The sequence below is a fragment of the Conger conger genome, chromosome 8 (genome assembly GCF_963514075.1).
Source record: "Conger conger chromosome 8, fConCon1.1, whole genome shotgun sequence".
NCBI lineage: Eukaryota > Metazoa > Chordata > Actinopteri > Anguilliformes > Congridae > Conger > Conger conger.
In genome coordinates, this window is record NC_083767.1 from 55,884,483 (window position 1) to 55,900,492 (window position 16,010).

General features: G+C 45.6%; 1 protein-coding gene across 1 annotated transcript; it reads right to left on the minus strand.

Annotated features, from left to right (window-relative positions):
• Positions 1 to 1,274: 1,274 nt before the first annotated feature.
• Positions 1,275 to 14,092, minus strand: sepsecs (Sep (O-phosphoserine) tRNA:Sec (selenocysteine) tRNA synthase). The gene is made up of 11 exons (XM_061252309.1): positions 13,734 to 14,092; positions 13,245 to 13,399; positions 12,832 to 12,950; positions 11,906 to 12,064; positions 11,372 to 11,525; positions 10,185 to 10,287; positions 9,616 to 9,745; positions 7,846 to 7,937; positions 4,792 to 4,885; positions 4,089 to 4,179; positions 1,275 to 1,993 (listed from the first exon to the last, which is right to left on the minus strand). The coding sequence occupies exons 1-11, from the start codon at positions 13,845 to 13,847 to the stop codon at positions 1,756 to 1,758; spliced, it is 1,449 nt and encodes a 482-aa protein (XP_061108293.1). The 5' UTR covers positions 13,848 to 14,092; the 3' UTR covers positions 1,275 to 1,755.
• Between the last annotated feature and the right edge of the window lie 1,918 nt (positions 14,093 to 16,010).

Below are 16,010 nucleotides of genomic sequence, written 5' to 3' on the forward strand. Positions count from 1 at the left end.
GTACAATTGATGCTTCTCATTCACCCATTCACACACACACACACACCAACGGTGATTGGCTGCCATGCAAGGCACCAACCAGCCCGTCAGGAGCATTTAGGGGTTAGTTGTCTTGCACTTCGACACAGACCGGCGATGGAACCGGCAACCCTCCGATTGCCAGACAACTGCTCTTACTGCCTGAGCCAATGCTGCCCCGCGCTTTAAACCGTAAACCCTTATAAACACAACTAGCATCACAGGGACACGTCGCATCTGTGTGAACATGACAATGGGGGTCACAAATAAATTCTCATTGTTGCCTGGATGGTTATGCCCAAGGGGAGGTTGGAAGGAACTGGAACTGAAAACAAGACAGTGAGTTGTGTTGTGGGTGTTCTTTGGTGTCTTGTTGCTACGCTACTTTGTCAACGGCCACGTACAGCTCAGTAGTGAATACTTGCTTCCTTTCTTCCCAGGCAGCCTCTGTCTGTGTATCACCGCAATGGTGAAGGAAGGAATTCACAATGGCTGGGGACGATGCCTCTTTCAGCGGAGGAAACCACATTACCTCCGACAAGACGTGAACAGAGAATGTACAGAATCCATATATAGATTAGCCATCAGCCAACAAGGATGCATTATGCTCTCGGACACACTAATCTATTAGCATTCTTAGAGACAAGCCTGCAGATCCAATTTCCTCAAAGAGAGCCTCCCTTACAGTAAATAGAGAGGAGGGAGATATGGATGTCACTGACAAAGGTCTATTATTTGTTTTTATTATAGCTTCTATGTTTTGTATGCATTAATGTTAATGTGCCCCTTGCAGTTGCTCTATTGTTATACGTGATGTGGTGCACTATGGCCTTTGCTGTGTAATTTATTACCTGTGTTTCAGTTATGCTAAATGATAAGCCAGCACTAGCACTGTGGTCTAAAAACAGCAAAACTGGGTCAGTAATAAAAAAAAATAAAAGAAAAAACCTTCCAGAAAAACCCACTTCCAGTTAACTGCCATTGGGATGGGATTTAAATAGCATCTAAAAAAGACTGACATGTCTTTGATCCAATGTTTCTGCCTTGAGAGAGGCCTGCCTTTTAAACACAGTTTAATGAGATTAGGGACTAGTGTGAAAGAGCATCAGCCAGAATTTTAATGAGCGTCTGATTGAAATCGTGTCAGTCAGCCTGGTCCGGTTGGTCATATCTGCAACATGGTGCGCTGGGCACTTCAGGTCCCCGCACATCACACAGCGACCAATGCCGAACAAGACAAGAACACATAAAACAGATTTAGAGGAAATGAGCATTTATTCAGCGAAAAGGCATTCAAGGCTCAGAGCATCGGCCATATTGCCACAGGCAGCATTTTACATTTTCAGAAAAATAATCACAACGGGAATGGTTTTCTCATTTGGTAAAAGAGACTAAAGGCACTGTTGTAAGGTCATGGCTTTGCAAATAATGTAACAACCGAGAATACAAACCACATGTATATCTCAGCAGCCAGACAGACAGACAGACAACACGTAATGGAGGATATACTGACTGACGCTGAGACCATCTTGCCGCAAGCCCCGCCCACATATAGAAGCGTGCGCCGCTGAAGACTTTGGGCCTGATGTACTAACCACATGCAGCACAGACAAAACTAATAACACAGCCAAGGATTGGTCCAAAGCAAATACCACGACCAATCACTGGCCATGTTACTGGCTCTGCGTGTGCTGAAAGGGCTTTGCACGCGCTAAAGGCCCTTTGAGCGCTACCTTTTCACTCCCCTGCAGTACCATCCTCCCCAGCAGGGGGCGCCGTCTCCTCTGAGCAGCCCTCCTTCCGCAGGCTCTTCAGACACTTGTCCAGCCTCTTGATGCACAGTGCCACGTCGTCGCGGGTGATGCCGATGGCGGAGGCGGCGTTGAGGTACGGGCGGGGGTACGCCTCCGAGTGCGACATGAACCCCCGGAAGGTGAACCCGCTCACCACCTGCTCGTTCCCCAGGGGCACCACCCTGCAACGGAGAGGGGCCTCACATTACATTACATTACCTTACCTTACCTTACATTACATTACATTACATTACATTACCTTACATTACATTACATTACATTACACAGGGCGGCCTGTAGCGTCGTGGTTAAGGTACATGACTGGGACACGCAAGGTCGGTGGTTCGATCCCCAGTGTAGCCACAATAAGATCCGGGGTTAAGGGCCTTGCTGAAGGGCCCAACAGCTGTGCTGATGTCATCATGGCTACACGGGGGATTTGAACCACCAACATTCCGGGTCATGCCTAGCCTAGTGGCTACAGAACCCTTCCCCCTTCCCGCTTGGGTCATGTCAGAAGGGAAGGCCAGACCAGAGAAGCAGCTGTGTGTGCTGCATTGTCCGTAGCCAAAACAGATCCGCGGAGGGCTAATTATAAAACAAGCTGATCACAGGCACTTCATCACTCATCACAACAAGAGTTTGGGGGCAGCAAGCTAACCTTTTACGAGGCAAGCGTGATGCGCACTCCTCATTGCCTGTGAATCCCTGGGAGTGCGCTAAAATATCACTCTGTGTGTGATCCAGCTTTGGGTCTTTTTTTTTTCTCTTCCAAAACTCGATGGCTAAATTGAACACAGGACGCACTGCGGCAGTGCTAGCTGGAGCAGCGTGGCCGTCTCTGATTGAAAGCCATCTCATTTGAATTGCAGTCAGGCTGCTCCTCAATGCCTCTTTGCTGCCGACAAAATCTGCACAGTGAAGGAGTTTTAGTGTCTTTGTCGAAACAAGGCACTGACTGTGTCCCTCTCTCTCTCCATTTATCCTGCTGGTGACTTTGGAGGATGGGGAAGAAAGAGTCGGCTGATGATTCTCTGGCAGCAACAAACACATCGTCATCCCCAGCACATTAGTAACAGCGGCTCTCTCCTGCTCTGCTTTTAGAAAAGTGTGCCATCCCTGCAAGGGAACGCTATATAAGTGTACACTACAATGAGAAATCAATGGTAGGATCCTGAGCCAAAATGGCCGTGGGGGGGGGGGGGGGGGGGGTAGAGGGGGAGCCTGTTTGATAGGAAGAGTGCATTAATAAACTGGACGCTGTCCCCATTAAGTTCCTATCGATCACCTGACCTCATGTACTGCAAGGGCCCAGACAGGGAGGTGAGGTCACGCAGAGCTGAGCTGGAAATGCTAATGACTCCGAAAAAACAGGAGAGCGGACTTCTCCCTGGGAGAAGTCCTGAGCTCTAATGTCTACACCGAACGCGACTCTGCGCCAAACAGGTCCATTCATGGAGAGATCGGCTCAGAGCGGTCATGACTTTTTAAACAGAAAGTGCTTTAAAACCATCAGAGCAACGCAGACAGAGACAGCGGGGAACGTGTGAGAAGCCGTTAGCTCCCTTTGCCTGTGATTTCATCGGTTCTAAAGCACATTAAATCCAAATAAAACCGCGCGATATCACCACTGCAGTCTCCCTGGTTTCCACGCTATGTAGTATTGTTATGCATCTAAGATATATTTTACTGCGGATTCCACAGAAAAGTGTCCTCTCAGCAAGATGAGAAGCAGGTGAAACGTAAAACAAAAACTCTGAAATTAAACGAACCATCTGAAACGCATAAAATTAGGACTCCCTCTTTTTCAGCACCGCCAATTAAGCGACAGCTCATGAGGAAAGTTCTGGAAGGCCCCCTGAGAACAGAGGTGAGCCGTAAGCGCCATCTGCGCTAATAAAAACCGGCGCAAGAAACCCGCAGATTAATACGGCAGCAAAGTCAGCCGTTCTCATTAGGACGCTAACACGATTACTTTCAGGAATCGCTTGTAAATTCGGAGGCCCGGCCTTTCAAAGGGAACTTTTAATTTCCGAACGAATGCGTTCGCTGTTCCAGTAATAGACTGGGAGGCAAGGGGGGTAATGGACCTGAGCTGGCCTGGTTTCACGTGTCGCGACGGCGCAGTGTGAACGAAGGAGATTGTTTTGACGGGGCTGATATTAGTCGTGGTGCTCTGCGTCCTCGCCATCGCTGAAGCGGAAGGCTGTTTGGTCTCTGCGGTACGAGCCGGTACAGGGGGGGGGGGGGGGGGGGGCTATTTTTGGAGGCGCTCACCTGGCTCCAGACACCTGTCTGGTGAACAGCATGGACCCCAGCTGCGTCACGGCCCTGTCGCTGTGCCGCTGGAGGCTGTCCAGAGACATGGCTGAAAGAGAGGGAACAGCAGAACAGGTGCACATTACACCGCCAGCCTGCGCTGCCCACCTGCCTGCCTGTTCTCAGGACAGAATCACCTTCACGAGGGTGCGCGGTATCGAGTACAGCAATTTCAGCAAAGCCATGCAGTTTCCGTTTGAGCGAGTCCAACTCAACGGTGGAGAAATACTGCTGGTTGAATGGGTATTTAGATGGCTACTTTGTGAAAATGCCTAAGTCAAAGTTATTATTTTTCTTAAGAAAATAAATATATATTACAAATAGGTGGCACTAAGAAGAAATGGAGTGATTTCAACAAGCGCACCTGGTCCAAGCAATGTAGCCAGTTATTCTTAGATTCATAAATGACTAAACATGAATAAAGATTCCGAATGACTAGTTTCCAAATGCATCTGCATGCCTTCGGGACCAGCCACTTATTGGTCAGGCCGCGAAAGCTACACAAAATATCGTCACAATGATTCTGGAATGTTCTGTCAATGTTATAACATTGCAACTGCACAGCAGCAACGTCGCGAGAACGTTTTATGCCATTGTAGACGGTAGGGAGAGACGGCTGGGGGTAAGAGACTAGAGTAAAAAGGCGGCAGCGTGGGCTCACCCAGTGATATTGGGTTGTGCTGCGTCTCGAGCAGCCTCTCCCCGTGCGTCTCAGCCAGCTTCCGAAGCTCCTGCGCCAGGTGGCCGTACATCTCCTTCAGCGAATGCAAATGAAGATCTATGAATAGCAGCACAGCGTTTTCGTCGCCCCCTCTTTTCCACTTCGCGCGGCGGGGGTTGTTTATCGCTAATCTAGCAATTTCCCGACCGCGAGCGTGCCACCGACACGCCAGCGCTCCGGGAACGGGGCTCGCTTTAAAACCATTAACTCCTTTTGCCTCGGCTGGGCCGCTAAATGAGAAACGCCATTAAAACCCGAAACTCACCTGTGGGTTTTCATTACGCGATAATGAGGAGCCGGGAAATATTTGCGCGACTGTACACAGAGCAATCAAAGTCCCCGGATGGTACAGCGGTGATAAAAGTTGTACAGCCGTGAGGTCTTATTAAGTGACGGAGAACAACAGAAGAAGGTGCAAATTGCCGTGGAGTGAGAATTTAATGGGGAGTTACATAACCGACACTGCAGCGCTGGCACCGAAATAACGTTTTGTTATACAGGAAACCCAAGGCGGTAGTGTACAGAAGTCTTTACCGTAAAGGGGGTTACGTGGGTGCAGGATCTAATGACCGTATTTAAAAATCTTTTACTGTGGGGAGGGGGTGAGTCGAGCACTGAACTGGAGAAACCGAATGAGCCACCTACAGCCACAAAAACCTCTCAACTCATCTCTGTGCATTAATTAATGCACCTAACTAAGAGCACCAAACACTCTCACTTTCTCTCTGTCTCTCACACTCACTCACTCACACACTCACACACACACTCACTCACTCACACACACACACACACGCACACACACACAAAAAGCTTATTTCGCAGAATTCACTAACACAAATAAGTGTTCAGACGGCCTTCTAAAACTGCACCGGTTTTAAATACGGTCCCCTGACATCGCCGATGTTGGAGCGCCTTCCATATGTTCCAGCTGAGCGCTTTTACACGAGCAGCACCCGGGAGACACAAACTGATGCCCCAGCACCTTTCACTATTTATTTATTTATTTATTTACTGATTTATTTTATTTATTTATTTATTTATTTCTCTCTCTGTGCTTTACAACCGTGGAGGATGACGAAGGGCCAGCGATGGAGGGTAAAAATAGCTCCTATTTCCCTCCGGGGCCCAGGCAGCGGGACAGGAGCCTGGTGGGATACGATCGGACAGACGCTGAGCTGGCAGGGAGCCAGGCCTGGGGACGGGGCAGAGAGCACTGAACAAAACAACACTCACACCCAACGGGACCAATAACCACCACCCCCCCAGCTCTGACCTCAGCAAACCTCCCCACCAATTAGGCCCGAGGCTGCTACTGCCCAACCACGGCAGGACACTTCAGGACTGGATTAGTAACACTTTAAACAGGAACTGACTCTGCTCTTAATTCAGCTCTTTGGGTTAACAGCACACATATAGACATTGAGAGAATTCAGTAGCGACCCTCATCGATCGGTTAGATGGCCCCACGGTTAAGGCTTGGTTCCAGCGTGTATATTCGTGAATAGAATCTGTGGCCTGGCATGACGGCACATGTGTGCTTGGCTGTGCTCTTCCAAATTGGAAAGAGACAATCTGCTTGTAAATATGCGTGAAAGTTCCAAAATGGGGAAAAGAAGTGGGGAGAGAACAAAATTTTTCACATCAGATGAAGCAAACGTTTCAAAAGTGTTTCAGGATATTGCTTCATCTGTGAAACAGTGTTGTATCCTCATAAGTAAGAGTGACTGAACCAGGATTTCTTAGCCAAATATAAAATGTATGGCCCTCACAAAGTATAGTGTGAGGGGGGGGGAAGATTCACTTTTCCTCCTGTATTATCCAGGATCCTTTTACTCTTTTAAGAGGATACAAGGATATCCTTCAGTTCCATATATGCAATTATATTCCATCAGCAGGGGTTTTTACATCAAATATTCATGAATGGGACACACGAAGATCGATAGGCCGTGTCAGTCCCTTCCCATGTTAAGAGCTGGGGGCCCAACGCACTGTAAACAATATGTCTGAACAGAATGAGCAGGTGAGACCCATGGGTGTTCGGCCCGTCTGAGTGTCAGCTCAGTGGATAAGGACCAGTCCTCCAGATATATTTATATTAGGGCCTATAAGGGCTTGATGTACTAATGTAATGTTACATTACATTAGTTATTTAGCTGACACTAACTAACAAACACTGACATTTACCAAAGCCACTTACAGTTGATTTGACTAAGCTGGGGACAAGGATCAAGGCCCTTAACCCTGCATTGCTCCAGGAGAGGATTGTCTCCTGCTTAGTCTAATCAACTGTAGGTTGCTCTGGATAAGAGCATCTGCCAAATGCCATAAATGTAATGTAATGTGATGTAATGAAATGTAATGGGTCAAGGGCCCGACAGCTGCATGGATCTTATTGTGGCTACACCGGGGTTTGAACCACCAACCATCTGGGTCTCAGCCAAGCAACTTAGCCAGTAGGCCCCAATGTCCATATGCAGTGTTTGTCCATGTATCTGTACTGGATGTACTGTATTGCAGCGCTGCAGCACTGTATCCGAATGTCCTCTTGGGGACTATAAAGCAAAAGTCTCGTATCACTGCGGAAGCCAAGCCACAGAGGTACGGGTAACGATGATTAATTCTGAAATGACTCCCGATAATGGCGATACTGTGATATAACGATAATGAATATGTAAACGCGTGATTAATATCGCGTGAAGAGCGGCGGTCGCTCGCGAGACGGCAGCCTGACCCCGACGCGAGGCGCACATATGCTCCGAAACGCCATTACGCAGCGGCACCTGTTTTCACCTGAAAACTGCAGATCGCGGTCTCTACAGCGCTGCTGTGGTGTCTCTGAAAGCGATAGGGGGGGGGGGGCGGGGGGGGTTTTTGTAAATGGCTCCGCTTCCCCGGGATCAATTTCTGCCTGCTACAGCGTAGCCCTAGCAACCGCAGCGCTCTGTGATCTGGACAGAGGGGAAACGGTGAGCGGTGCGCGCGGCGCTGCCTTACCTTACGTTCCCTCAGCAGTTTCCTGTAGCCGCCCGCGCCCAAGGTGAGCAGGGTGATGAGCACGTCCAGGGAGGGCGTGGCTGAAGCTCGACCTGGGGGCAGAGGGCGAAAAACGACACCCCTCAATACCCCCCGTTCTGAGAGCGGGGAGGTAGAAGGAGCTAGGGAAAAACATGACCTCTGGGCTCCTGAGGCTAGCTGGTAAAGGCTATCCCTGTCAGCGTAGAGCGTGACCTACAGTTGGAGGTTTGAGACGGGGCTATGCCATTGGCTGCCTATGGCTAGCACACCGGAGTGAAGACGCATGATTGGCCCCATCCTGCAAGGGGCAGGGTGGCTAAAGTCAGCCATGAGTCCTGCTGTTAGCACTACATCAGTGAGGGATGCACCTCTCCTCCGATGGATGCTAGCTCGTTCCCATAGCACTGTGCTGCCTGTTGGGCAGGCCTTCCGTTACATTACATTATTGGAATTTGGCAGACGCTCTTATCCAGAGCGACGTACAGTTGATTAGACTAAGCAGGAGACAATCCTCCCCTGGAGCAATGCAGGGTTAAGGGCCTTGCTCAAGGGCCCAACAGCTGTGTGGATCTTATTGTGGCTACACCGGGATTAGAACCACCGACCCTGCGTGTCCCAGTCCTTTACCTTAACCACTACACTACAGGCTGCCTGCCTTCCCATACTGGAGGGCCACAGGTTGTTACACACCTGACCTGCCTCGTTTGGTCCGAACCGGTTGTTGATTTTAAGATGAAGACAAACACCCGCAGACCCTGTGGCTCTCCAGGGCTGGGGTTAAAGAGGGGTGTAGATCCTACTGATGCTCTGTCATCTACTGACATTCACAATTGCACTTTATTTAGTCACTGACAACCAGATCAGCCCCCTGAAATAGCTGAGGAATTAGGACCTAGCTGCGTAAATCAACTGCATTCCCTGACCAATCGAGTGGCGAGTTAAAATTAAAACCAGGACACCATGTGGCTCTTCAGAGGCATGGCTACAGGCCACAGGCCTAGATACACAGTAAGAACACAAAGTGTCTGATAACTGCTTGTTTATCTATGACATTAGCAAGGCCAGAAGCCTGAACAGGGACTGAGAGCAAACCACTAGCATGGGTAAAGGTAGATGGTTTCTACACTCACCTCCTGGCAGCGAAATTCTGCAGGACACACAACAATGCAACAACAAGCTAACCAGCAAATTACACGCCCTTTAAAATAGACTATTCACAATTAAAGACTGTACTCTCACACTGAGGGAAAGGAAAAGACACCTTTCAGCACTGAAAAGACCCAGCCATGCCCACTGAAGTTTAACCGCCACACACATTTAACTATAGGAAAGTGTAAAATAGCACTGTGGGTAACAGAACTAACCAGGATGGGGGCCGCGGTGGCGCAACAGGCTAAGACGCAGCAGACTTGCGGTTGCAGTTTGCTGCAGTTGCACACTGAGGACCGGTGTTCGATTCCCGGTCCTGGCAAGAGCCGGCTCACGTGGAGCGGCATAATTGGCTCGCTGCTCCAGAGGGAGGGTCTTGGCGGGTTAGCTGGTCGCCGCACAGTAAGTGCCTCAGACGCCTCGGAATCACGGACACAATTAGAGAGATGAGATGTCTTGAAGAAGACGTGTCGCTCTTCCTCAGCGGGGTGTGGACGGTGTATCTAACACTAACTCGAATTGGAATAGAGCGGGGTACAATTGGCTACTAAATTGGGATAAAAAGGGAAAAATAATAATAATGAAAATAAAAGAACTAACCAGGGTACATTCTGCTTATTTCCTGGATGAAGGACTGATCAAAACCAGCGATGATGGCGCCACCTACTGGAACCATGAAGTTTTTGTCCAGACTTTGAACAAAGGCGTCTATCCTTCCAACACGTGCCCCCTGAAAAGGAGTTGGAAAAACAAAACATTTGTAATAAGTAAATCGTTAGCTTTTGTTTTTTGTTTAAATTTATTATTTAAATTTCAGTTCAGTCTTGGATTCCTTTCAATGTTCCACCACAATCATTCAATTCAAAGGCTAGACAGTTTAATTAATGTAATGGCCAAGAGGGCAATAATGTCATATTACTGGAACCTATTACACTAAGAGACCATTATTACTACCTTTAATTGCTAGCTAGTCACCTAATGCTTATTATTATACTGCAATGCAGTATACCATTAATGAACCATACAGTAGATTAGTTTATAGCAATGGGCTATTAAATGCAACATAACTACTCCAACAATACAATTACACATTAAGTATTGCTAATTAAGAAAATGTTGTTTGGATGTTTTAAAACAGTTTAGATTATTAAAAAATGGTAGCCTCATACCTGTTCAATGAGGTGCATACACTTGGATGACTGTACCCCGTATGCATTGTTGACAATGTGGGGGATGTCATGTTTGGCACACATCTCTGCCAACTCTTCCAACCTGTAAAATTACAGAATTACATTTACATTACATTACAAATTACATTTCCTATTTCATAAAGAAAATCAATTACAATAAGGCCTGTTTGTGGGAGACCGACACGACCGTGGGAAGGACATGCAAACTCCACATAGAAAGGCCCTCGGTCTGGACTCAATATCTTCTTGCTGTGAGGAGACAGTGCTATGCACCACAATGCTACACAACTGCATGTCAACAAGGTTCATCTTCAAAGCAAAATAGGAGGTTGAGGGTAATAAAATGTGAACTCATATGCAGCTTGAATTTAATACCGTATGGTTGATTTATCTGTTCTTTCCAACTTAAATCTGATTGCTTTGAAATACTTTTTCCTCAGGCAAGTCATTAAGAAAAGCCAACTCACACTGTAATTTTCAGTTATGTTACAATGAATAACGTGCGGAAATAGGCTCTGCTGTACGCATATGCCACATATTTCAGAAGCACTGCCCTTTTATCCTGAGAAATAGTTCTGCGGTAGAGGGGTTTTGATTTCTTTTGTGCTCTGTGGTGATCCGACTTTCACAATCCATTGTACCAGCAAAGATGGTGCCAGCCAGTGCAATGCGCTTCATATATCATACCCGTAAAAATCACCATTACCATAGATCTTGGCAGACACTCAGTCCTTGGTTATTGGCAGTTTAAGTTAATTAACTGTAAAGTAGCAATAAGCCGGAACTGCGGCAGTAATCATGTCAATGCTACCTTTATGGATCAGTATATACCAGCGCACAGATCTCCGTAGGAGACAGAGATGCTACCTGTAACTTTCATTACCCAATAAGCCCCAGTTATTTATAGAACATTTATGGGCAGTGTAAAAATTCATCAAAAACATACACTGCCATTCAAATTTTTTTTCTCTCTCATTTATTTGACAGAGTATAATTTTCAACCAGGATTTTAGTGCGTCTGGTACACTATACAACAGTTAGCTCAACGGCTCGTTTTACTTGGAAAGCCACCCTTGGAAAGGTTTGAAACACTTCAGTGAGTACTTCCCTGTGTGTCAGTTGGTAATTTAAAGAGTGAAGCGGGACACGGTTGGTGTGAATTTGACCTGTCAGGGACACGCGGGGCGAAACAGGAAGTGGTGGAGTGGACACACAGGATGTTGTCAGCACCCAGCTCCTCTATCTTCCTCCCCACCGCCTCGAGGTCGGTGCGCAGCTCATCTCCCTCCAGAACATTCTCAACCACCACCGGTTCAAACCCTGCCGACGTGAAAAAAGGGAAAGATGTTGGTATTAGGCCCGGGCCAGTACAGTAAATAAAAGGCAAAAGGTTGTCACTCTACTTGAACTATAAAAACTCGTCACTAATTACTATTTAGGACTCTATTACATGCTCCTGAGTACCATTTACTGACACCCAACGTAAAAATAAGAGATGTGCAAAAACTGACATGAAGAATGTCTGAAATAACATAGTGTGCTACATTTACAGGGATATATTAACTAAACTATGTTAGTCAGTTTGACGTGAGGTATCTACATCAAGCAATTTGAGCAAGTGTGACGACAAACCAGTAGCCAGCAAAGAGGCAGAGGTAACAGGGCAAACTGGGGGGGGGGGGGGGCAGGGACTCCCTCACCTGCGGTTATCATGGCTTTGAAGCAGGACTTCTGGTCGATGCGAGGCCAGAGGATGTAACGAGCTCGGGGTCTCTTGTGCCTCAAGGCCAGGAAGCACAGCGTCAGGCTCATTCCCGTTGCCATGGGGACCACGAAACAACTAGCCACGCTCCGCACACCTCCACATAGAAAGCGACAGGCTTAGTCAAGTTTCTTTTCAGGGGAAGACACTCAACCATCTTTGTATCCCATGGCAAGCTTGCTTTGACTAGACTGTAGCGCAGTGGTTAAGGTACATGACTGGGACACGCAAGGTCGGGGGTTCGATTCCCGGTGTAGCCAAAATGAGACCCGCACAGCCGTTGGGCCCTTGAGCAAGGCCCTTAACCCTGCGTTGCTGCAGGGGAGGATTGTCTCCTGTTTAGTCTAATCAACTGTACATCGCTCTGGATAAGAGCGTCTGCCAAAATGCCATTAATGTAATGTAATGCCATAGACTACATCATTAGTAATGAAAAGGTATTTTTAGAATTGATCCTTTTGTAGGCTTCAAGGGTTTCATAAGAGTAGAATACCACTCAAATGATGCTAGCGGATCAATTGTAGGCTACATTATGCCATCATCATACTGTTTATGATGCTGTGCTGATGTCATGCAATGTTAAAAGATACAGATATACTGCTGATCACAATCATATGTTCCCTTGGGCACATTCATGCTCATGATTAATTAAATCATATAGTATACATTTTGTTATTGTTCCATGTTATACTTTAAGCTACTTAAACATCTACAAATAGAACTGTAACAGGCCATTTTGAAATCTGCATTTATTATTCATGACATCTGCAGACTCTTAAGGTGGTTGCCACTGTTACACTTTATTAACCCAGTTCGTCTTATAAAAGGATACAGGAAAGGTACCACTTTATTATTACCACTAACCTGCTACTTTAATAATGTCCAGCACGACTGAGTTAGTCAGCTTGTTGAGAAGACTGGAGCCCGCAGCCTTGGGCTGAACCGCAGCGATGTCTCCTGAGCGACCTATTCCATGAATAAGTCTGGGGAAATACAAACGATCCATGTGGGAAAAATATATATAATCCAAAGCAGTTCAACTAAGAACAACACACACAGAATCCATGGTCCTACAGGGCCACTGACCAAAGCATTTGTGTCACATAAAAATTTCACTTCATTGCATCATTTGCAAAATAGAAATGAAGATAAAGATGAAAGATGAAAGATTTTATTACTGAGCTACTGGGAAACTGAATTGTTACTGCTGAAGTGTTCATGACAACAATTTGTACCAGTCATCTATATAGATTTACTCATTCTACTGTGGAGTTTACCTGTAATGTCTTCTGGCAACTAGGCTGGAAGCCACTCTCCCTTCCCTCTCCCCGACCCCACAGTTACCCAGGAAGTTATTGCTGTCCATCACCGCCAGCTCATTCAGAAAGAGTTCTATGGTGCTCTCGCTCCATCCTTCCTCAGGACACTTTCCCTTTACAGTGAAACAGTCAAATTCAAACTGGCATCTGTATGCAACACTGGTACAATGTCAGCCTGTTTATATATATATATATATATATATATATATATATATATATATATATATATATATATATATATATTCTTATTCCAGTGCCATGAAACTGCGGTTAAAATATTGTTTTCACTTTTTCGCTTTGAAAAGCATATCATTAGGATCACAATAACTATTATTCACGCTTCGAGGGCACTTACTTGACCATTTCACATCACGCTAAACTGTAATTCAATTGTAGTCGTATGTGAGTTAGCTAGCTACGTTTCTTTTCCGACAAATACAATATTACCTGTTCTAGTAGCACGCGTATTAGCTGTTCGTGACTGCGACGAGCCTGAGAACCCTGGCGTATGTATGAAGATGATACAATCTTCTCACATATAGAAACGTTTTCACTGTTCATGTTTGCAATACTAGCGCCCGAATGTAGCCCCACTTTACACTAACAATGTTTTGTAATTGACATTAGCAACCTAACCGGCTCGGCAATACAAACGACAACCAGCTCTACAACTAACCGTGAACACCTACAAGCATCAAATCATAGTTGATGCCATTAAATCAGAATGATCGTTTGCTGCAAGCTTATCGGGGGATTTCAACCTTTGTACTGTGATTTACCGGTGGATCATAACATGTACAGACGCACACAATATGCGTAGGAAAGCCATGGGTTACGCTAAACCAATAAAAACCTGGGGTTGGTACAACCCCGCCTTCTGTGTCGAGCGTCAGTTCCGAGCATGTGATGCGCACAGTCGCTATTAAAATAAAATATAAATAGAGCGTTTTTTCATGTTTTACATTTTCAGAAGGGTCTCTAAAAAATGTTTTATTTTATTTTAAATAGCGTGCTCTAAAAGCTTAATTTTATGAATGCAGCTCTTTTGCTAAAATAATACATAGCCTACATTAATCACATATTGCTAATTTGTGGAAAACCAAGGGGTATCAAAAAATAAAGCAAATCATTTTCTTTGAAATAGAATAATTTAACTTTCTTTCCCCTACAATAAATTGCCGCGCACACATCATTAAAGAAATGTTCTAGTATATCAACCATTCAGTGACAAAATACAAATTTTAGTGATATATTTTGAAGGTGTCTACAAACTACAGAATATACAGCAGATTATCTATGTGTAAGTTTGAACAGTTATTTCACTTTGTCTGAATCCACTGATCTGTATGGGCAGCTCAAATCAAATGTCTGTAAAAATGACAACAAATATTGTATGAATGTTTGTAGTTTCATCCTTAAATGTCAGTATTGCATGGAAAGGTACACTAAAGCCTTGTGTGTGTGCCCCCTTTAGATGAAAAAACAGCAACTGTATTTATTCTGGAATACAATCAACCTAACTTTTAAGGCTAAGATCACCCATACAGCGATATTTAGTCTAGATTTCTCCGTGAAAAATATCAGAAGACACTGAGTTGCTTCCATCTTCCATATTATTAAAACCACTTACCACATACTTGCTATATGACACATTATAATAGCCTCACATGATATTGGATGCAACTCAATTTTCTTCTCTTAGAATTTGACCACTGTGAAAAAACTAAACTATTTTATTCTTTATCAACTATAAGTATCAATAAATACATCTCTTTCATGCAAACCCTATGAACAGTTTTGTCTGCGCAGACTCTCTCCATATTAGGAATCTCATCCTAGAGGGGGCGTTGGCGCCCTCTGCTGGTACATATGACATAAACACCATTCCTCATTCAACAGGCCTTCAGTCCGGAAGCAAGACCTGGACTGCAAATAATTGGAAGTGTCCAGTGAAAATGAATGTGCCTTGGACAATCAGAAAGACTTTGTTCATCCTCCAGATATTGTAACATCATGTTACACTGGTATTGATCTTGAATGTGTTTAGTGCAGGGTGAAGCAGCTAGCAATGGAATGTGTGTGAATTAGTGCGCACACAATATGTCACAATATTTCACAATATTTCCCGGAGCCAAAGATTGTTGCTATAAACAGGTGAGGCTCTTTTTAAGGTGCTCCAAACTGCAGCAACAGGTAGCCTAACGTCAATGTCAGTTTGGGCAACCTGTTGCTGCAGTTTGGAGCAGCTTAAAGAGATACAGCGATAGCAACAAAGATATAAGGATAGCAAATGTACGTAACTGTCCCCAACTGGAACCTAAGACCACATGGGGAGGCTCACCTCCCGCATTGTGCTTGCAGCCCCTGCCACATCTGGAAGTCATGGGGGAACTGCACTCCTGTTCCGTAGTGGCTGTAGCTGGGTTAGTGTCCCTCAGACGTGTGAAAGGGATACTCTGGAGCCAGGAGGGTGCAACCACACATGCCTGGCATTTCTAAGGGTATTGATGACAGCTCAGTATATCTTGGATTGCTTTTTTTAAAAGACATAAATGCTTCTGCTGTGCTACAGAGACCGGGAGAGAGAGGAAGTTTGCAGATAGCAGGGCTGCAACAATAATGTCACTTTGATTGTTTTCAGTTATGGACATTCTAGAAATGTCTCAGTGTGTGAACAGTAGTTCACAACTTGTATCATGTTTTTCAATGAGTTCCTTTGGTATC

Coding starts and splice junctions, on each gene's coding strand:
- sepsecs (XM_061252309.1), bottom strand. CDS start 13,847: ATGAACAGTGAAAACGTTTCTATATGTGAGAAGATTGTATCATCTTCA. Junction 12,065..12,831: donor GGACATTATTAAAGTAGCAG/GTTAGTGGTAAT, acceptor TTCTATGTGGAG/GTGTGCGGAGCGTGGCTAGT. Junction 11,526..11,905: donor CAAAGCCATGATAACCGCAG/GTGAGGGAGTCC, acceptor TCACGTCGGCAG/GGTTTGAACCGGTGGTGGTT.